Consider the following 22,619-nt stretch of genomic DNA (forward strand, 5'->3'; position numbering starts at 1 on the left):
CTCCAATATTAAAAATAAAAAATTCGTGTATGTATTGATAAGTCTTGAGAGAGGTATAACCCGATTTGTCTAAAGTTGATGGATGATGTATATGTGGACTTTAAGAGAAATAGTAGTGACGGGCACTTGCAAAGGCGTTTCAACGCTCAAGTTAGTCCGAGTAAGAGATGGGTATAATGTTATTCAAAGTGAATAGCGTATATTTTTTACGTTGTTAGGGTTTTATATTTATAGAGTGTTGTCTTTTCGGAGTGGTTGAGCTATTTTCCTGATATTTTGGTAACCGACCTTAATTTGTTTCGGAGTGGTTCTATTAAGGACAAGATCATCTCTAATTGAAAAATAAATCACGTTTTATTTCACTTGGATTCTGATTTATAGGTATAATTGGGTGGAGTTATAATTAACGGATCACAATTCTTAAATTTGACCTGTGTATTTTTTAATAAGACAAGTTGAGTTTTTGAGCTATAAATTGGAATCGTAGTAATAGTAGTAGCTCCCAAATTCAATTTGATACGTTTAGAAAATAATAACCATGTTAGAGAGGAAAGCTTGAGGTAAATAAATAATAAATAAGGTAAAAAAAATTTGAGAGTTATAATAAATAATAGAATCGTGAAAATTAGGCTCCAATATGTAATATTCGGAAAAAAAGTTTGATAGTAAAAATCTTTAGAGTAATGGTTAGAAGTAAAATAAAGTAGAAAATAAAATAAAATAAAAATAAAAATAGTAAATGATGGATATGTAATGAATATCTTTTTCTTTCAAACATTATAGTTACCAAGGTCATAATGGCTGGTTGTAACGGCTGAGTTATAGATATAATAACTGAGTTGTGTGTAGGTAAGTTATGAGTCATGAAAACCTAACATTTTTTTTACGTAATCTCTGAATTATAACTTGTAGTCGCCTTAGTTATAGTGACTATATCACAATCTTAAACTTGACTTGTTTATTTTTAAAAGAAGCAGGTTGAGATTTTATGAAAATCGAGTTATAACTCGACAAGATATAGAATAGATGGGGTTGTGTTATAATTCAGGGATACGAGGATTAGTTCCCAAGATCAACTTGATAATCTTAAAAATATAATTGGACAAGCTTGTCATTGAAAAATGTGTTGCTTATACCTATATCTTTTTTAATGAGTTTATAGTTGATTGTTTGTTGGACTGATGCCGACTTATAGGTGTAGTTCGCTTTGACTGACTCCGACTTATAATTATCGGTTTGTTTGAAGTGCTTCCGATTTATAAGTGTCGGTTTGTTGAATTGATACTGTAATGACTCAATTTCTAGTATGTCATTATCACACTAGAAGTTAAGTGTTACTAACTTACTTCCCTATTTATTAGCTAATATTTATTATATGAGCCTGCTTTGTTGTTAAAACGTAGTCGTTTCCGCGGGATATCTCTTTTTTTTTTCGCGTTCGATTTAATAAGCAGAAACATTTATAGATACCATCACAGGTAATAATAGATAAAGCAGTTCAAAACTATTCCACATATATATATATATATATGTATGTTGCACGTCGGTTAATACCATTTAGGGTTGACATCCCTAGGAGTAGATAGTTATTAACTATCTACACACACATATATCCCAGGCCTTGATGTAAATCTCGTAAAATTAACGAATAATTAGTCAATAAATTAATTTTTAATAAAAGAAGTTAGAACTGTAAATTTTATAGTTTAATAAGGTAGAGCTAATTAAAATAAGAATTTTGACACTAATTTTAAAGAATTTGGCTCAAGATTAGGTCGAACGGACCGAACCGATGGAACAGAGTACGAACCGGACCCGTGGGCCCAACCAATCCATCAAATTTAATGAGCTTAAACTCATTCTTTCTCCCCATTCATGCAAACACGGTGAGGTTCAACAAGAGAGGGCGAAAAACACTTTCCATTTGCAAATCCTCACTTAAACCTTTGATTCTACATAACTTCTCGCTCTGAGTTCCGATCGCCACATCGTTTGCAGCCATGCGTCCACAGTGACGAGCTCTACAAAGCCCAGTATATTGTAAGGTAAAGTTCAGTTTCAATTCTCTCTTCTCAAATCCAAAAATTTCATGATTTGGGGGGTGTTGAGATTTTAGTTAATTTGATATTTTAGGATCAAATTGACTTGAGGAATTAGTGGGCTTTTGCTAAATTGAGGCATATACACGTACACGTGGCTCACGTGTACACGTGATAAATTAGGAATAGTGATAAATGAAACTAATGAAAAAAAATTGGAGTAAAAGAGTAAAGATATTTTATTAATGAAGGAGAGTACATCACCGTATTTCGACTTATGAACTTAGTTGTAATACACTTTTAAGGAAAAGATATTCTCTATCCTTGTTATAGTGTTGTCGCAAAATGTATGCATCTCGTCTGATGAGCTTTGGGGTGACTATCACCGCAGTTTTAGCTTTCGAGGTAGGTTGTCATCATTACCAGGATTTTTTTGCTCTCCTCATTATCTCGGTTGTTCTGTTTCTGATTTAATAATTTGGCTATCCGCTGAACTTCTGTTCGCAACGACTCATTAATAGCTGACAGCTTGGCTTCGGTGTAAGGGGGAGGAGGAGGATTGTTTTACTCTTCTGCCATTGATTATGACATGTAAAAAAGGGTAAAATCAAAGCAAAAGAGATAATGGTGGGATTAAGTAAAATCATCCTGTCCAAGGTTGAGCTTATCTTCGTTTGGAACGGATGAGGTATACGTCAGTTTTTTTTTGTCTAGGATGAATGAGGTATACGTCGGCTCCAAAAGAAACAGCGGCGGCGGACACCTGTAAAGACATTCTGACACTTAAGTTAATAAGAGTAAGATATGGGTATAATATTAGGGCAGGATAGGGTACGCGTTTAGGGTGTACCCTACCCTACCATATCCGCACCCTATATATAACACACATTTTATATAAGAAAAAGTCTAGGGGCCAGCAACTTTTTTCAAATTCTGGTCAGCATGTAACCAGCAAGGAAAAGTGAGCTATTGGATGAAATCTCACACCATTAAAATCATCATTAATGGCTATTTGATGGCTACAAATCACAAAAATTGCTGGCCCCCTAGCACTCCTCTTTTATAAAAATTAAGTATATAATGAAAAAGGTGAGAGTTGAACCCACAACTTCTCTCATGTAGTAATTTGTAATAAATGAGTAACCACTAAACTAATTAGTAGGGATGGCAAAAATTTCCGACAGGGCGGGTATCCGCGGGGATTTATCCGCCGGGGAGCAGGTTTGGGGGGAATTTTTTCCCCATGGGGGGCGGGGACGGGTACCCGTATAATAAACGGGGTGGGGGCAGGGGGAGAGGTCTCCGCCCTGTGGGTATCCGTTTATTACCCGTGATTGTAAAATTACAAAAATGCCTTCGTATATATATATATAAGTTTCTTGAAACCCTATCCCTCAAACCACACACTTTGTGCCTCTCTCTCACCCACTTCACTCTCACTGTCTCACACACGAGCCTCTCTCTCACAGTCGTCTCACTCAATCTCTAATCTCCAACACCTCCCACCTCCTCCTTCTTCCTTCGAACTGCGTCGCCGGCGTCTTCACTCTCAGTCCCTCACCTTCTTCTGTCTCTGCCGCCGCTCACCTTCCTCCGTCGCTGCCGTCGCTCACCTTCTTCCATCACTGCCGCCGCTCATCACTCTTCCTCCGTTGCTGCCGTCGCTCACCTTCTTCCATCACTACTGCCGCTCACTCTTCCTCTCACTACTTTGCTCATTGCTTGCTGCTAGCTTCACCGCCGCCTCCACCTCTGCTTCGCAACGAAGCCTCAGATCTGCGACGATGATGACAAGCTTCCTCCAACAACGCCTCTGCTCCACGATGCCGATGACGCTTCTCCCACCACGACTCTAGGTCGCTCTACTCAACGACGATGACGACGACTATGCTCTGTCGCTGTGGCCGGCCACCTTACAATAAGTTGGATGTTTCTGTTAATTGATTAAATTGGTTTTAATGTATGTTTTGATTTTTGATTGATGAAATTGCTATGAAATTGGGACATTGGAGTTAGGGTTTAAATTCTGTTTATGTGATCTGATTTTAGATTTAGGGTTTTGATTCTGTTAATGTGAAATTAGGTTTATGTTTAGGGTTTGGATTTTGTTGATTGATAAATTTGGATTAGAGTTAGATTCTATTGCTATAAAATTGGAATTAGAGTTTGGATTCTTAACTTTTTACTGTAAAATTGGATCATAATACTGAGATTTTTGTGAAATTGTTGTTATTTACTGGATTTTGTTCTTTTTAAATTTTTTCTTATTTGTTTCCTCAATTTCTCCAAACCCCGCGGATATCCGCAGATATCCTAATATCCAGCGAGGACGGGGCCCCCGGTACCGTCACGGGGACGGGGCGGGGACGGGGAGGGTTTCTGGAGGCGGGGGACATGTCTTCGCCCCATGGGACCCGTTGCCATCCCTACTAATTAGTTAATTTAGTTATTTAAAACATTTGTATATTTATAATATGTATGTTTGTAATTTTATGTTGGATTTTTTTAAGGTTTTATTATTTTTAATTGTAATTTTAATTTTGTTTTTTATTTTTATTTTATTAATATGTATGAAATATGAAATGATTGAATTTTATATTTACTTTGAAAAAATTTGATATTTCTGCGAGCAAGGTAGGGTAAGGTAGGATTTAGAACTTTAGGATACGGATAGAGTTAGAATTGAGAGATTCTCAACTCAGATAAAATAGGATAGTGTTTTAATAAAATTTTCAACCCATAAATAGGCTTAAATTAAAATAGAATTCATACCCTACTAGTTACCAACTCTAGTCATTAAACGTTCTGGTGTTGTGTTATCTAGTACTTAAAAGTTTTACTTTAAACTTATATGTCTAAACGCTCGTGAATAATGAATTCATGATAGATGTTCTACTATTTTAAAATCTCCCCAATACTTTAAATTAGATTTTAATCTCTCAACTACATACGGAGTCTACTGTATTAAGGTTTTTCTTTTTCTTTCTTTTTTTTTAAGGTGATGTTACTATTGAAGTCCAACCGATGAATCAAATGATCAAGTAAAGAAGATTAGTTTCTATGAACAACTACTTTTATAAGTATACAACACAAATGACAACGCAACCAGTACTAACCTGTTAAAAAATATACATATTTTCTATGGCTTTAAAATTTTATAGTGATAATACTTTTGGAATTTTTAATACAAGAGATTTTTAAACCATTTATATAAGGCTATATACTAATATCAATTCATTCAAAACTAAAACGTTTGTCCTTCGATGAAAACTTCCTAATTCCCTTAATAGACAGTTGTATTTTGGTGAATTTAGCGTCATTTTGGATTGATTTTAAAAAGATATATTTAAATAGACTTTTTAAAAATATTTTTTGTTTTTACTTTTTTAAAGTTAAAGTATTATTAATTTTTTTAAAATAACTTTTTTTTAAAAAATATATTTAAGTATATAAAAATATTTTTCTTACTCAAATAAGTTTAGACACTAGCTACTTGTGTTAATAAAATGCAATTTATAAAAATACGGATTTTAGTTAAAAGATATTTTAAGAGCGTTGATTAAAAGAAAATAAAATATAAAAAATTGATCTTTCAAATACTCTTTAACAAGTATTTTACTTAGCAAAATTCTAAAATTATTTTATTGAAAACCCATAGGCTTTTTTATGACAACTTTAGAAACAATGATGTCACGTAAATCAAATTTGAGGCACGGACAACTTTGGTCGGAGTGCTTCTTTCCATAATTGTCTTTTCCCCCTTTTTCGCCGCTTGATTTTTTGTCTGTTTTGAATATTATCAAAGACATAGTAAAAAGTAAAAAATTTAATTTGTTAATAATTGGTCTATCAGAGAATTTTTTATTTTTAATATTGGAGTAGTAATGGTGTTTTTCTTAAATGTAGATTGTTGGGGTGTTATATTTAAATGTGGGATCGTTTAACTAGAGGTACAGAAATCGGACCGACCGATTTGTGAGAGATACACAAATCGGTCCCAGGAATTTCTTAGAGGTACACAAATCGATTCCAGGGATTTATGTTTAAAAAAATTAAAAAATTTTAAGTACAGAAATCAGTCCCAAGAATTTGTATACTTCCACAGATTTAAAAAACACCAAAAATTACCATGTTAAAGTATATTATCACTTTTACTTCCATAACAAAAAAAAATTAGCCTCTATCAAAAACCTGAATTCTTCGTAGTAATTCAGTATATTTTTTTAAATAAATTAGATATTTTTAATTTTAGACATTACAAATTTATTCATACTATATTTACATATACAATACTTAAAGATTTTATTTACTATTTCACCTAACTAAATTTGGACAATTTATATAAGTAAAACATTAGAGATTAAATTTACATAAATATAATTTTTTAAAATAGATTACATTCGTGTCCTGATTTAATTTTATGTAAACTGTGACAACTTCTCACAATTTACAATTTTCATGTAATTCGCTACATTCTATCGCGAATTACGAGTAACAGCCGCTTTCTAATCCGTTATATCCTGCCGCAATTTACGTTGAAACTCACACAAAACATAAATCTACATCCCTACCATAGTTTATGTTCAACAAAATTGAAGCATAAATTATTACAAAATGTAACGGTTTATAAACAAACAGAATAAAATTGTCGTTTTTTATTTTTCGTGTGGGAGAGAAAAACGTGTATGACAATATGGTGTGAGGAGAGAAGTGTTTTATTTGGCTATGGGATGACACAAATCGGAGGTACCGATTTATTTACATTGTTTTGTCTTTTAAAAAATACAAATCGGACCATCCGATTTGGAGTTTAATTTTTTCTTTAAGCAAATCGGACCCTCCGATTTGTAATTTATTTTTTTCATCAAACAAATCGGACCGTTTGATTTAAATAAAATACCATGTAAAAAAAACACCTAATTTTTCAATAACAATGCATTACACATATATTTAATCAATATAAAAAAAATTAGCCTAAAATTATAAACAGTGTCAAGAAACAGAAATTTATAAAAAAATAAATAAATAATTTACAATTAAAATATCATTGATAAGACCTTTTTAAACATTGTGGGACCATTACCTCTTAGCCTGCCTCTTCTTTCACTCTTAATTTAAAAAAAAATATATTTATATATATATATGCAAGAGGTATAAAACTTTTGAAAAATTAGCGCCAATGGTATATTTGGTGCAAATCGAAAACTTTTAGGACAAAATTAAAACAAAATAAAACTTAAGAGTATTTTTGAAACTTTTGTTAAACTTCAAGAACAAAAAGTATATTTTATCTATATTTTAATTATAAATTTCTGTTTTCTGATGCGGTTTATTATTTTATTCTACTTATTCATAATTCACTATATTCCATAGCAATTTATGCTTCGATTTCGTTGAGCATAAACCGTAATAAGAGTGTAACGGTTTATATTTTATGTGATTTTGAACATAAACTAAGTAGAATATAGCAGATTAAATTTAAGTGGGTGTTTGCTCATAATTCGCAATAGAGTACATCGAATTATATAAAAATTATAAATCATGGTAGGCGATAATAATTTACATAAGAGTTAAAATGTAACTTGTTTTCGAAAATTATATTTTGTGTAAATTTGACCCGCAAAGATTTTATTTATGTAAATTATCCAATAAATTTTGAACCGAAATGCACTTATTACAAAGTATATATAATGACTACTAAACTAAGATTTTGCGTGTATAATAATAACTTCAACACGATTTTTGCATGAAGAATATGAGTACAATAATTAAGACAATAATAGACCCAAAAAACAGAGAGTCACAAATTATATAGCTGAAAAGACATCACTTATCACTATGTTCAAAAAATGATAAATGAATCACTTCACCCGAAGATAACATTATGTTGTCCTTCTTATTTACGAAATTTCAATAATTAAGAAGTTAAAACTACTAAAGTCCTGATAGATTTCACAGTGAGCGTAATTAAATTAAACAAAAATCTAATAACCTTAGTTACAATGATAATTATAGTTTGCTTGAATTTGAGGGGTAAAATTCTCTCTGGAGAATCAATATGTATGATTGATCAATAACATACAAATAGAGGACATAATTTTGATTTTGATTTTTAAATGGCCCACATTTGAAAATTGGAATCCTCTCATAGGAACCACACCTTATGGCCAATCGCATTGGCATTATAAACTGTTGGCATTCAATTATTCTATGACTTGGGAATTGGGATAGTAAAGAATTTTTATTTTCACTTAGCTGGATATACATTAACAAACTAGTATATAGTACAAAAAAACAAAGAAAAGTGGCAGGGAATCATAAAAGAATCTAAAATGAAACATAGTAAACATAGTACAAAGAGCATTTGGCATTTGACTTGATGAAATTCATAATCATCAGAACCTTGATCTACATTCAGCAGGAAGGCCCTGTGGGAATCGCTTGAAATCATTGCAGTAGTTATAGATCATGAAATACTTCTGAACCCACCTCAGCCTTCTCCTTCCAACTGCGTCAATGTCACTTGTTTCCCACTCAGAGGAGCGCGTGTTGGGCCTCAGAGAGGCTGATGAGAGCTGCGTGGCCCTAAAGTTTCTGTAGTATGCAGTGAACGGTGCTTTGGCCCAATCAGTCTTCACAAGCCCACCTCTCGTGGCCCAATCATCTGCGTTCCACAGACTCGAATAGATTCTCATTGGTTGTTTCTTTGGGAAAGGAACACCCATAGATTCTGCGTTCTTGAAAACCCTTATTGGGATGTTATCAACCAAGAATCTGCATCATTATTATTATTATTAATAAGTTGATTAAACCCCAATTTTATATATATATATATATATATTAGGAAGAGTTTCAAGTGTACTGGAAATATCGGTGTCCCAATTATTTTAACCGTTGATTTGAATTATAAAAAATATATATAATATATATTAATTAAAATCAACGATTAAAACAATTGAAATAACAACCGGTGTTACTGGTACATTTGAAATTTTTCCAATATATTATTCAATGTTGTTACAAAATTAAAATAAGTATAACTTATAGTATTGAAGAACTTACATGATATGTTGGGGCTTCCAAATGACAGAGTAAGTGTGGAAGTTCTTGGTGGGATCAAACCAAAGGTGGAACTGTTGCTCTCTGTCACCTTTGCCTTGGGTGAAGATGTTTGTGTGCAGTGTGTAAGGGTCACCGCTTAAGTTTCCCAAGAACTCGAAATCAATTTCATCGTGTGTTGGACCTTGTGATGATAACTGCACCAACACGTACAAGCACTCTTGTTATGCATGCTAATTACTAGTTAATTAATTAATATATGCTTTTATTAATTCGAAGCCACAAAAACAACTATGGTTTTGTATGTCACGAGCATTTTAAGCACCGCTTAGTAGAGTTACCAAATCGGTTAATACTTTAAGGTTATTTTTTGAACTTTGAAAGCAACACATATACATGGGAATGAGAAAAACAAACGAATAAAGCAATAGTTGTTGAGAAATTAAAGCAAAATTCTGTAGCCCATGATAATAGAATAGCACTTCTCGTGAATGTACAGTTAGAGTTGGAAAACGATTGATGTGTCAAGTGTTCTAAAAAAGCTGGTCAATCATATATGCTCTTATTCAACACAAACAGAATAAATCATTTTACTTCACCAAGAATCAATACTTTAACAATTAAGTAGCTTCTTTCAAAACAATATGTACGAAAAAAAGGGTTCAAAATTTATGTCATGTATGTAGTTTTGGTATTAATTAATTAAGGAAATTAAAATTGAAGAGGTAATTGATTATTATTAGTAGTAACATACGTAGTAAGCAGTGACAGTGCCAGCAGAGTTGCCAGCAACAAGCTTGAGCTGCATATCAATTCTACCAAAGAGGTATTCTCTCTTTGATTGAAAGCCAGAGCCAGAGACTCTGTCTAGGGAAAGAGATAGAAGCTGGCCACCGCCAAATATCTTGGCACGGTTACCACCCCATGTTAGATCAAACTCTTGGTTGAAGTTACCTTCACATGAACCCACCATGGTGCTGACCACCACTAACCCAATCACCATAATACCCACATAGAACCCATTATGATTAGTACAAGTAGAACCCATTTTGGAAACAGAGAGAGAAAAGAAAGATACAGAGAGGGAAATCTTGCTTCTTGTGACGAAATAATGTGTTACAAAGAGGTGTATTTATATGTGTGGGCAAAGGAAGTTTTGCATTGGCTGTGTATTTTTTTTTATTTTATATAGAAAAGTTTAGACAAGGGGAAAAAACTTGGCTAAAAAATTTTGATATGAAAATAAAATAAGTGATATACTTTAACATGGTAATTTTTGGTGTTTTTTAAAATTGTGGGAGTACACAAATCGGACCATCCGATTTGTGTTTAAAAAAAGTAGAAAAAATTCAGAGTACACAAATCGAACCATACGAGTTGTTTGATTTTAAAATTTTGCTTAAGAAATCGCATGGTCCGATTTGTGGTTGGGCAAATATAAATTTCGAAAGCCAGAAAACGGACCCTCCGAGTTGTTTGTTGTTGTCAAGTTTTCATCGCTGTGAAGCACCTGTATTCCCCATGTTCGAGTCTAACACCACTTTTACTTCCATATTCAAATTAAAAAGTGAAAAAACTTTCATAGGTTTAATATTCATCATTTTAAAAATAAAAAATCTATTTTATTTCTATATTTTTAAATAAAAATCAATGGTTAATAATCGATTTTGTAAAAATTACTTTTTTTTTGTAAATTAATAATCATCTAATAAAGTAGTGAATGGACAAAATTTTTATAGAAAATAATAAAAATATAAATATTAATTAATTATTTCTTGAAAAAAAATAATATTTTATAAAATTTGAGTTTATCTTTTAATAACTATGTCAATTATCTCCGACTTAAATATGATATATGGTATGGGAGGGGTCAGTGAGCATTAACTGGGGACCTTGAAGTTGTAGGGGCCTAAAGCTGGTGCCAGCTTTGCAATCCATGAAAACTGGTAGCTTTTGTTTGGACATTGGTTACACTTAAAATTCAATTTTTTTTGGGTTAGGGTTTGTGCAGAGAATGCTAAGTAAGTAACTAGGTACGTGAACAATGATTGTGTCCTTCACATATGTGTGTAGACCCCATTTTAGTATGATTTGGAACCAAATAATTCTCTTAAGAAAAAAAGAAATTTTCATGGTGGATGCCAACTGGGTTGTGATATTGGAGAATAAAGCCACGAAGGTATTTTACTACTTCACGGGACCACCAATCATGAATTATGGATCCACTAAGATAATGCCATCTGGCAAGGTTCATATCTGACTCATTATAATATAATATAATATGTTATATTATTATTGCCCTTGTATTTTCATTTTTCAAGAAGTCAATTTTCATGTCGATATTATTATTTTTTCAGAAAAAAATTTCTCATTTTCTAATTTTGTACATTGCTTATGTTAAGACTGATTTTATGAAATTTTCATATTCTACTTAACAATTAAAAGAATATGTTCCAATTTAGTGTATACAAAATAAGAAATTTTTTTTTGGTGACTTAAAAGAAAATAAACAAAAACTAAGAAAGAAAAAAAAACAAGAAACTGCTTAAGAAAGGCAGTCCCACTGAATACTACTCTCAAACTCCTTCCAAGGCAATGGAAGCTCTACTTGGGGAGAAATAGTCCTCATTGCAGTCTTTGTCATGATGTCTGCTACTGTATTTGCATCTCTCAAGATCAACCAAAGATCAGCACGCCATTTCCAAGACATGATATCTCGGATTTTTAACACCAAAGGATCAATAAACCCAGAGCAATCTTGTAAATTATTGACAATAGTAAAAGCCTCCACACAGTCTGTCTCACATATAATGTCTCTTTGTCCCGAGTCCCATGCTAAAAGAAAGCTTCTCCAAATAGCAAACAACTCTCCTTGCAAAATGCTACGACTCTCAATTGTTCCCAGACAGCCTCGTTGCCACCTTCCCTTCCAATCTCTGCTAACACAAGCAAAACCAACTCGAGCACCACTGCCAGGATAGCTAGCATCACAATTAATCTTAAAGGTACCCACTGAGGGGGGAATCCAAGAGCCACTAATGGTTGAGGGGATAGATAGTCGTTGCAACTCAAAAATATTTCGGAGCTCCTTTTCTAAGGACAAAGCCATACCAATCACCTTGTCTGTGGTCCAATGCTCGTGAGGATGAAAGATCTCGTTATTTCTCGAACACCAAATCCACCAGAGACCAGAGAAGAATCTAAAGGGGCGCTGTTTGCTATTATGTAAGAACCAACTCATCAAATCCACTGGTTGATCGGAGATCCCTAAAGCTTGCCAAACAAGTTGGGCTTTTGGACAATCCCGAATACAATGTAAAACCGACTCCTGACTTGAGAAACATCGTGGACAGCTATCCGTGTGCGAAATGCCCCTTCTAAAACGAAATGCAGCAGTAGGAAGAGCCTCCCGAAGACATAGCCAGGCCAAAAATTTGTGCTTTTCCGGAACATGTTGACGCCAAAGCCAAAGCCAATTACCCCTATCCTCTCAACTAAACATCTTCTTACCGAGTCATAAATAACCACTATGAGCATCATAAACCTTTGAGGCCGCACCAGTCCAACCCCAACCGACCTCTGAACCAGCTTGAACATCTGGGTTGTAAGAGTTAATGTTGCTCTGCAGAGACTGATTCAGAGGAGAATAGATATTCTCAAGGTTCCACTGTCCAGATGACCAAAGGTCCAAGATCCTGAGATCCGAATCAGAAATGTGAACATAATCCATCTCCTGACACAGTCGCCCCTCTCTTCTCCATTTACAAAACCAAAAGTTCTGTTCCAAATCCCCAATGCACCAACTAAAACCTTCCTTTAGGATATCCCAAGCTCGACATATACTCTTCCAAACATAAGATCCCCTTCCTCGAGACTGACTAAAACAATCATCCTTAGAAGAATGGTATTTTTCCGTCAACAGTTGAACCCATAGCTTGTTGGGATGGTGAACAAGTTGCCAAACTAGTTTTCCAAGAAGAGCAATATTGACACAAAAAGGATCTCTAATTCCTAGACCTCCAAACTTCTTAGGAGTGACCAACACTTTCCAGTTAACTAGATTCAGGCCTCTACCATCAGCTTGACCCTTCCATAGAAAGTTTCGCATCATGGATTCTATCTTATTAGTTACCCCTTTAGGGAAGAGAGATACTTGCATGCGATAAGTAGGAATCGCAGTCACTACCGAGTTGAGCAAACAGAGTCTGCCTGCCTTATTAAGCAATCTTCATTTCCAGCTGGCTAGCCTTCCCCGAATCTTGTCCAAAACATCGTTGAAAGTTGCGCGTGTCACCCGAGAGTGATTAAGGTTCACCCCTAAATACTTGTCCAAGTTCTGAACGAATCTGATGGAGGAGACTCCAGTGAAAATATCTTTTATTTTGATACAAAATAAGAATTAATACGGAATAAAAAGCACATTAATTGAGTTAATATTTTTTTTATTTTGTTGTCTGTATTAAAATAATTTTTAAAATTTTAACTTCATCAATTATGTTTCTAAAATTACAGTGTAATAAATTACTTAATAAAAAAGAATTAAAATCATACTAATATGATATATTTTTTAGATAAAAATTCAGATGCAGTTAACTTTATGCGAAGTTAAAATATAAAAGTCGGTTAAATAATTTAAGGTCCAGTTTGGAGAAACAACTTAATTAAGCTTCTTTTGAAAAAATAACTTAAATAATAAATAATTATATTAAAAATAGCTTATAAAGAAGTTATTTTGTATTTGGATTTTTAGTTCTAAAAGTACTTATTTTATAGAAATATGATAAAAAATAGAAGTATTATGAGAAAAATTATTTTTTTTAACTTTTGTATAAGCTCCTAAATAGCTTCTTAAAAAGCCACAATTTGATTTTAAAAATTATACCAGATATTAATACTACTATTTTTTATAAGTCAAAAACTAAAAAAAAATTACTTTTGAAGTTCCCCAACAATTAACAGATTTGATTATATTATCATCTAACAACTTTTAATTATCAAATTTACATAAAGTTAACTGTATTTAAATTTTTACCATATTTTTATCTGATTTCAACAATGCAATTAGTATGATTAAACTATTTTATTACACAATAATCTCAGAAATTAAACATAATTCCATACTAATTGGTTTGAATGTTCAATTTCATCCAATGTAGAGTTCCAAAAATGTTACATTTATTGACACACAAGAGAATAGTCACGAGACCGCCAATGACATGGCATTGGCATGGTTATCCATTACTGCGATGGTGATAACCCTATTTTCTGCGTGCTTGCGCTGTCTCTGGTTGTTGCTGCATAGTTCAGTTTTAATTTGTCTTTTTTAATGCTGACAACGGATTTGGTCACTTGGATGTGAGTGACATCGAAAATAATAAAATAAAAAAAGAAGTAGCAAACAAAAATTCAAACCCATATGCATTTATTTCTCACGAGTACGGCGCTCATTTATCTACTTTGTGTGGCAGTTTATTAATGAGAAATTTACTGCTCCATGAACTACAATTCCTACCACTATAATAATGTTGTTTATGGAAATGAGGGTCTCCATATTGGTACATTGTATAGAATAAGATTATAGCAATCATAGCAAAGTACAACTCTAACAAGGGCTAACAATTATTGTTGTTGTTTCTATTCAATTGGAAATTACGATTAGCCCTTTAAAGTTTTGAATTCAATGAAAATCTAAACAATCCCGTTACGTTACCAACAACATTTTTGTCAACTTCTGCCAACTATTATTTATAATTATGTTTAATAGAAATGTCTTTGTAGATGTGTCTAATAAAAATGTCTTTTTTATGACTGTGTTTAATAAAAATGTCTTTATAGATATATTTTTTGAATGTGTCTCTTTATATATGTATTTAAAATATAATAATTAATTATTATTGACAATAAATTGGCAGATAATATGTTGGTACCTATACTTTTCCAAATTTAAAATACATACACATGCATTATCTATCTAAGTTTAATACCTTAGCTTGTAGGTTTTTATTATTGCACGTGATAACTTTTATTACCATTCAAGACAAATGAATAAACTACTATATGTTGATCAATCATATTCTGAATGAATTAGCGTTAAGCGTCACCTTCCACCTCATGTTAATTATATGCTTCCCTAATTAATGACTGATTATTGTAGATAAATGAAGATTAAGTAGAGGCACATGGAGATTTTCAGTGGGAATTGGGAATCAACTTATGGCAACCAGCTAGCAGAATCCACAACCTTTAATTTCTATTCAAAAAGCCACTAGAATGATGATGATACCTTATTTGAAAAGCAAGTTTATTTTGTATATGTGATTGTTAGAAGAAGTAGGCACTTCTAATGGACCTGAATTTTATGTGAATGTATATGTATAATGGGTTGTTGGGAACTTAATTAATCTTCACCTTTTCCTTTGATTTATTATGTCTTATTAAAAAGAAAAGGAAAACATGTTTTCTTTTGCTAATAGATTAAGAAGCATACTAGTGCAAATCAATCCCATAAAATTGATGCTTCAACCATCCATCCACTTTTTGTTTTATTTCCTCTTTTTAAAAAGAAACTTTGGGGAATTTAGGAAGGAGCCTATAAAATGGTACACTTGAGAAAGCCAATATATGAATTAATGCATTCAAGTTATGGGGTGTATTGAAAGTGACTTTTTACAAAATTAAAGAGTAAATGAAACCAAAGACTAACCAACGAGATGAATGTGAGTACAGAATTAATAGATAGTTAAATTTGCTGGATGCAACTATATTGGTTGGTCACAATGATCTTTATGATCGAGATTAATTAGATTAATGTCACACATATAAATATAGGTCCATTAAGTAGTCAAAACTACTTATTCCCTACCAATACCAAATCACAGGTTTTTAATGAAAAAGCAAAAGGAAAGATCGTAAAAATATGAGTTCTTATCCCTGGCTTAAATCAATCATGAAACGCGCTCTCTGAATCTTTTGTGGCATATATAATATATGCTTTTGGCAAAGATTAAAGTAGGTGCATGTCATTAATTATTGACAATAATTGTGTAGTAGTTAAGTATATATCATGGATGCATCTTATACTTTTCACTTGTAACCATAATATTCTCTTCTAAGATGGAGGAAACATACACTAGAGATATAAAAATTAAGGTATATATAATATCTATATCTATATTTTAAAATTTTAATGTCCGTGATTTAGAAACCATCCATATATAGCAACCATAAATTGTAGCTGAATTTGAATTTTGAGATTACAACAGTCTCCTTTAACATAGGACAGCTAGGATTGTGCTGGCACATACACAGGGTGATGAGTTGAAGAAACCAAAAAAATGGGTGGGAATGGAATTTGAAATATGTATGCATGGAAGGGTTAGAATAATCCTAGTACCTTCTAATCATAATGAAGTTTAATTTCAATTTAGAGAATTAATAAACATAAAAGATAAAATCATCGTGTACGTGTTCTTTTTTGTAGTAAGATTTAAAAAAAAAAAGAAACAAATTATTACAAATTACTTTAACACTTTATTTTTTCTGCATATACGTACGAGTGAATCTAATTATTAGTGGATGTCCCTGCACCTAACTTTCAATATTCTTAGCTTGTCAACATGACTTTCTTCCTCGAGTTGTTTCGCCAAACAAGCATACCGATCCAAAAATTTTCCAAAGTAATGGAGGCATTAAGATTTGTTTACATCAACCAATGACTTGGTCATTATAAATATGTTTAAAGCATGATTTGCTTTCGAACTTCAAAAAAATTTTGGATGACATTTTAAAAAGGATTTACAAAGCAACCGTATTTAATTTAGAGTACTTACGAACTTCAATTTTTTTTTTACCAAAATAGCAATGTATTAAAAAAAAAACTTGAGAATAATTGAACGTGACAATATAGTAAATAATTTTAGATGTTCGAACATTTCTATCGTTATCATAATTTTGAGACGTTAAGTCACTCAATTAAAAAGACCATGCATGCATTTAGTTTACTTTTATTATTATGGTATCATGCATGCATCTTTTCAGTATTTTAGAGGTTGATGAGTAAATGTTTGTTGGTTTCCATAGATGAATTTCATAGTTACGGACAAATCAACAGAAAGAGACCTAGCAAAAGTGGGTCCATGACCATTTGAATGAATGTTTCATTGTTTTGTGAAATTTCTGAAGGAGCTAGTAAGAGTGAGAATATTTCATGTATCAAAACAAAATACTGTAGTAGTTGGCAAGTGAAGAGTGATATTCCTTGGGGTTTGAGAAATTCCTTTGGGATAGGGACTCAATATCCACCTCCCCAACAATAATTAAACTCGTGATTTAGAACAAGTCCATGTCCATCTGCTCGATTGAACAGAGATTGTCCTTTCCAAATCCCAATAATGCATTTCATAAGGGCAATAAAAGTTAGGAAACATTTCAAGTGCACCAAGAATACCGGTACTCCAGTTATTTTAACCGTTGATCTGAATTATAAAAAATATATATAATATATATTAATTGAAATCAACGGTTAAAACAACTGATGTACCGATACTCTCCGGTGCACTTAAAATGTTTCCTAAAAGTTAAAACTCTATTTATAGAACAAATCAACAGAAATTCAAAATTCCAAGTAAGAAAGTATGATGAATAGTTATCAAATCATAGGAGGTAGTTATTTGAAAGATCAAAATGAAATATCATTGGCAACAACAAAAAAAGTCAGTTATTCATCACCGAAATCTGCATCCCATCACTACTTTAAATTTGATATGGATTTTTTTAGGCTATAAAACTTGAGATTGGGTAGGCCATTAGAGCCAGACTGTTTTTCTGACTTTTTACTCTAAGTCTCTAACCCATTGCGTAAGGCAATTGTCACAAACACAATGAAGCTGTCTTTACGATATTGACAAAATTTTGAAAGAGAAAATAAAAATATATGTTTAATATTATTCTTTTCTTTTTTCAGTGGCAAGCCAGTCCAACTTCCATGACAACAATACAAGATAAGGGAATACAATGGCTTCATTGAAATTTGCAGTCTCATATGCTAGGAAATATAACATCCACCGAAATTTGAAAATATCAAGGTTCAGAAAATAAAGTTTGCTAGCCCAAAATATTGGTTCTTTCTTAACTTACCTCCTGAATTGTTCTTTAGCAAATGCTATTGTCATGAATTACCATGTAAGAACTTACCATTAAAAATTCAGCCTGATAGCATTGTCTCCATCAATTGATGCATCTCCTAGTATTACATGAAATTTCAGTTGGAGTACCTATGCATGACTATGTGCTAAATATCCACAATTAAAGTGAGCTGACAGTGATTCTGAACTATGAAGTCCACCCCAACCTAGTTGATGATTGATAACTAAAAAACACAGGAGAAAAATGAGGAAATCCAAACTCCAATGACAGATTTTGCTTTATAGTCCAGAGTTGGTTATATGCACAAAGCCCTAATAACTGTGTGTACCAGAAGTATGAAAGGTCGGACGAATGAGCAAATTTCACTTGCGGATCACGGTGTCCTCTGCTTTCTGGGATCAGTTGAGACATCAAACCCAGGAGGTATAAAAACAACATCTTCCCATTTCGATGTTGAATTTTCCTGCAAAATTATAGCAAGTGTGTTTACATTAACGTAACAGATAAGACCACAGTAATGTGTAAGTGAATCAAGGTCCTTGTGAGTTTTCTTCTTCTTCTTCCATTACACACACTCACCTTCATTTGCTTTATTACATCTTCTAGAGTGGCAACCTGGAACATAAATCGCAGTAAGTCAACCAAAACAACAGGTTAGTGCATCGAAATTAGAAGGGACTGTTGTGAACACTTGCACTCTATACCTGAATATCCCCTTGCCTTAAAGTGGGGTTTAATTGATTCTGATCACTGGATGCCCTGTGAAGTGATTTTTCTAGGTCCTCCTGTGAGAATTTCACATGCAAGAGAAAAATTCCTCAGCTTCATTAACAACTACCTAAATTGTTACAGAAAGGTACATCAACTACACCTTTCTGAAGAAAAGTGGACGATATCTTTTATCCTGGCTCTTCAATATCAGACTTTTAGACTGAAACACAAGGATGAAACAATTCAAAAGATCAGCTCAGAGATTTAAGCAAGAAAATAAATGGAAGAGGCCTTGATTGAAATGAAGCACAAACTATGCTAACAATCTTATATGCATCATCATTCTAAGTACATTTCTAAAAGAGTTGAACAAATCCAGTTCAAAAGGTCTCTAACTCTATATATGATTATCAACCCTTTTTTCCCGCTTCATAAATCATAAACAGAAAAGATAAATCAACATTATTACATATTTAAATATTTAGATCTAGCTTCTAAGACTTTTAAACTTTCAACACTGATGAGTATTACCAATTTACCACCACTCTCACTATAGACGCATACAACACTACTCATCTCTAATTATTGTATCATGTAATCAAACTCACACTTAAATGAAAATCGCATCTATCTTAAGTCTTAACCCAGCATCAGCTGTTCATTGATGCTTCACAAGTGTAGAGTATAACATGTCAACTAAAATAGTTCAAATTCCACATTTTCATTATTGTAATTGTGTTCTTCACTTCTTCTAAGACACTACAATTTTTTTATTTCTGGGTCTAAAAACAATGTCCTTAAGCTTTGTCAATCCTGAAAGAATGGCTGTAGGCATCAATAATTGTTCTTTCATCAATTTTTTTGAGAATAATTTCCACTTTTCCATAGCAACAAATAAGCAGCTTATCTGGAAAAGAGCTATTGAGGCTGTCATTGCTGAGAAACCAATCTGAACTTCGAATAACATTTTCTATTTTTTTCTATATGCACTTCTCTATTCCGCAATCTTTTCCTAAAATTCATATAGTGAATTGTTGTTGCAACTTTCAAAATCAAACATATCACAGCACCGAAAACAAAAACTCAAATGAGATATACTAAAGCAGCTGAGAGAAGAACCTGGAAAACAGGAACACCAGGAAAGCTATTGGCAGCAAAGCCAGATTTCTCCCTCACCTGTGTAATGCACAAAGCACAAATCATTACTTTCTAACTTGAACCACAAGTAACAGCCCAAACAGGGCTATTAAAAAGTTATATCAATGTAAGAAAATTGAACATCAATACACAATATTCAGAACTCACTCGCAGGGCATTCTTTACTTGAGATTGCTCAGGTATCAATCTAAATGCCACGCCATTCACCTTCAGCTGGAAAACCTATCAGAAACAATAGTTTTTGTTTTTAATACCAAAACGGATGAAATTGAAATTGAACGACGGAAACGAGAATGCAATGAAGAAATTAGGGAACCTTGTTGAGCGCAACGGGAACAACTTTGGAGCCGTCACGCATGCGAGGGTCTACGGTTGAAACCTGGCGGAGCAGAGCTTGGGCGTCGTCTTCGTTGAAGCAGAAGAGGCCAAGATTCTTGCCGGTGGAGGCTCCGGCAACCAGCAAGAACTCCTCCGACGCGTTGCTGAGCGCGTACACGGGCACGCCCTCAAGCCGCTCCTCGATTGCCTCCCATGACATGGGTTGCCTCGGCATCGGCATGATGCTCTGACCGACCCGGGCCCACGGTGGGCTCAATGTTGGGCCCTGGAAGGCCCGGTGGAGAGCGGACAGTGCGTTGTGAAAGGGAGGGCGCGCGTGAGGGTTGTTATGGGCGAGTGCAGAAAGGTTTGTTTGGATATCGGAGAGTGCATTTTGGAAATTGGAGAAGCACTTATCCAAGTTCATAGCTTTCTGCTTCGGATTAAGGGTTTAGCTCAGAACTCAGTTCGGTGACTTTAATTTCAGAGCAAATCCTAAACCCTCTATGAAGGAGAAAGGAAGAAAGGAGACAACGACATATGTTTTTTTTTTTATGGTAGTGCTTGAAACAATGATGGGCCTAAAATAATGGGCCTCTATTTATAGACCTATAGTCCCTCTGAGCTCCTTTCATAATATTGGGCCTATACATATAAAAGCCCTCTAGCCCAAAAGTTTTGGGCCGTGTGTCTGAGGTTCTTGAGGATAGCAGAGTGGGTTTTTCTTTGCATCATGTAGTTTTCTTTTATCGATTCAATGAACATAGAATTTTTTTTTCTGAAATAAAATAAAAGAATTATTATTTTCTCAAATCTAATATTCCAACTTTAATTTTAGGAATGCGCTTGTTACGATGGGTAACCGGAGATGGTGGGCTGGACTCGCTAGGTTGGCCCAATCGTCTGAGGAAGGAAGCCTTCGAGCGGGTCTACGCCTTGGGGGCCTCCGTCCGACTTGTGAGTATGAGCGAGTGGGGGTGGTACCTGCAAAGACACTCCGATGCCTAAGTCAGCAAGGGTGTGAGCAGGTCTAGAGAGTATTGGGACTTAGAGATACCTGAGAGATGTCAGTGTATTTATAGTGGTGAACCAATAACCACCGTTGAAGTAGTGCCACTTTTTTAGGGTGATAACCGTCCCTTTATCTTAGGGAGGTTAAGATATGGCTCCTGGAAGTGGTTAGAGAGATTCTAGGGGCAGTTACTCATTTAAACGAGTGATTATCTGCTAGCTAACCCTCGTCCCCGACTTCTTTAGGGTAAGTCGTGATAAGAACCGACTTCGCAGGAGGAAGGTCGGTGCTAGGCGAGGCTCAACCCTTCGGATTGGGCCTTTTATTTGGACCTGGGCCTTATCATTGGGTCAGGGTATGAACAGTGCCCCTACTCGAGCCCAATTTCTTTTAAGATTTGGGTTCGAGTATTCTACTCGGGAACGTAGCCGACTTGGGAGGGAACCGATGTGTTTGTTTGGAACCGACGTGACTTTCGTGACTTTTGATTTTCACAGTTATGTCTAATCAAACGTCGCGTCTGTTAGAGGTTCGCGTAGGTATTAATTACCTTGGTAACGGTGCACCCATTAATGACTGCCCCGTTTTTACCATTATGCCCCTAACGTGTTTACAAATACTTTCCCTCTCTTTCATTGTTTCGTTTCTGCGATTTTTCAAATTTTCTCTTCACCCGTTTGTGCAGAATTCTTGCGTTTGAAGGCTTTCATTTCCTCCAACCTTTTTCAGATAAAGGTTAGATTTTTCTTCTTCTCCTTTTGCAACATGCTTTCTGTTTGCATGCTTTTATTTTTCGGATGGATAGGTTGATTCGTAGGTTTCTGTTTGATTCCATACTTCCCCCTTAGAGACCATGTTTTTTGATTTTCTTTTCTTTTTTCCCTTTGTAGGTTTTACCAACCCCTTTTTTTAAAAGAAAGAAAATGTCTTCTGTTGAAAGTCTTGCTCAGTGGGTTGATGTTATGGTCCTAGGGGAGGAACCTTTGGTTGACACCGAATTCATCACCAACCTTCGCACTCATCACCGAATTTGTACTTCCGACTTGTTTCTACCGACTTGAAGTTTACCGACTTGTTTTACTAATTGTTTTCTTTTACAGAGATGGCGAGGAAGAATTCCAATGAGTCTTACCAGAGAGTCCAGGAGGCCAAGGCGAGGTCTCGCGCCAGAATCGGTG

At 34.0% G+C, this 22,619-nt stretch overlaps 2 protein-coding genes across 3 annotated transcripts; both read right to left on the reverse strand.

Annotated features, from left to right (window-relative positions):
• Window positions 1-8,261: 8,261 nt before the first annotated feature.
• Window positions 8,262-10,244, reverse strand: LOC107629412 (xyloglucan endotransglucosylase/hydrolase 2). The gene is made up of 3 exons (XM_088508518.1): window positions 9,853-10,244; window positions 9,102-9,295; window positions 8,262-8,813 (listed from the first exon to the last, which is right to left on the reverse strand). Exons 1-3 carry the CDS (start codon window positions 10,144-10,146, stop codon window positions 8,435-8,437), a joined length of 867 nt encoding a protein of 288 aa, XP_088364644.1. The 5' UTR covers window positions 10,147-10,244; the 3' UTR covers window positions 8,262-8,434.
• Window positions 10,245-18,261: 8,017 nt separating this feature from the next.
• Window positions 18,262-20,983, reverse strand: TIC22-III (Tic22-like family protein). Of its 2 annotated transcripts, XM_016332199.3 has the most exons (8): window positions 20,428-20,983; window positions 20,259-20,333; window positions 20,073-20,129; window positions 19,114-19,173; window positions 18,947-19,027; window positions 18,822-18,857; window positions 18,571-18,705; window positions 18,262-18,465 (listed from the first exon to the last, which is right to left on the reverse strand). In XM_016332199.3, the coding sequence occupies exons 1-7, from the start codon at window positions 20,854-20,856 to the stop codon at window positions 18,616-18,618; spliced, it is 828 nt and encodes a 275-aa protein (XP_016187685.1). In that variant the 5' UTR covers window positions 20,857-20,983; the 3' UTR covers window positions 18,262-18,465; window positions 18,571-18,615. The 2 variants fall into 2 exon arrangements, with proteins under 2 accessions (XP_016187685.1, XP_016187683.1); XM_016332197.3 differs by having other exon boundaries at window positions 18,262-18,705.
• Between the last annotated feature and the right edge of the window lie 1,636 nt (window positions 20,984-22,619).

This window comes from Arachis ipaensis, chromosome B3 (assembly GCF_059453495.1).
Source record: "Arachis ipaensis isolate K30076 ecotype BB chromosome B3, ASM5945349v1, whole genome shotgun sequence".
NCBI lineage: Eukaryota > Viridiplantae > Streptophyta > Magnoliopsida > Fabales > Fabaceae > Arachis > Arachis ipaensis.

Coding starts and splice junctions, on each gene's coding strand:
- TIC22-III (XM_016332199.3), bottom strand. CDS start 20,856: ATGAACTTGGATAAGTGCTTCTCCAATTTCCAAAATGCACTCTCCGAT. Junction 20,334..20,427: donor TTCCCGTTGCGCTCAACAAG/GTTCCCTAATTT, acceptor TGTTTCTGATAG/GTTTTCCAGCTGAAGGTGAA. Junction 18,706..18,821: donor ATGTAATAAAGCAAATGAAG/GTGAGTGTGTGT, acceptor ATAATTTTGCAG/GAAAATTCAACATCGAAATG.
- LOC107629412 (XM_088508518.1), bottom strand. CDS start 10,146: ATGGGTTCTACTTGTACTAATCATAATGGGTTCTATGTGGGTATTATG. Junction 9,296..9,852: donor GCACTGTCACTGCTTACTAC/GTATGTTACTAC, acceptor GTGTTGGTGCAG/TTATCATCACAAGGTCCAAC. Junction 8,814..9,101: donor TGGAAGCCCCAACATATCAT/GTAAGTTCTTCA, acceptor ATAATGATGCAG/ATTCTTGGTTGATAACATCC.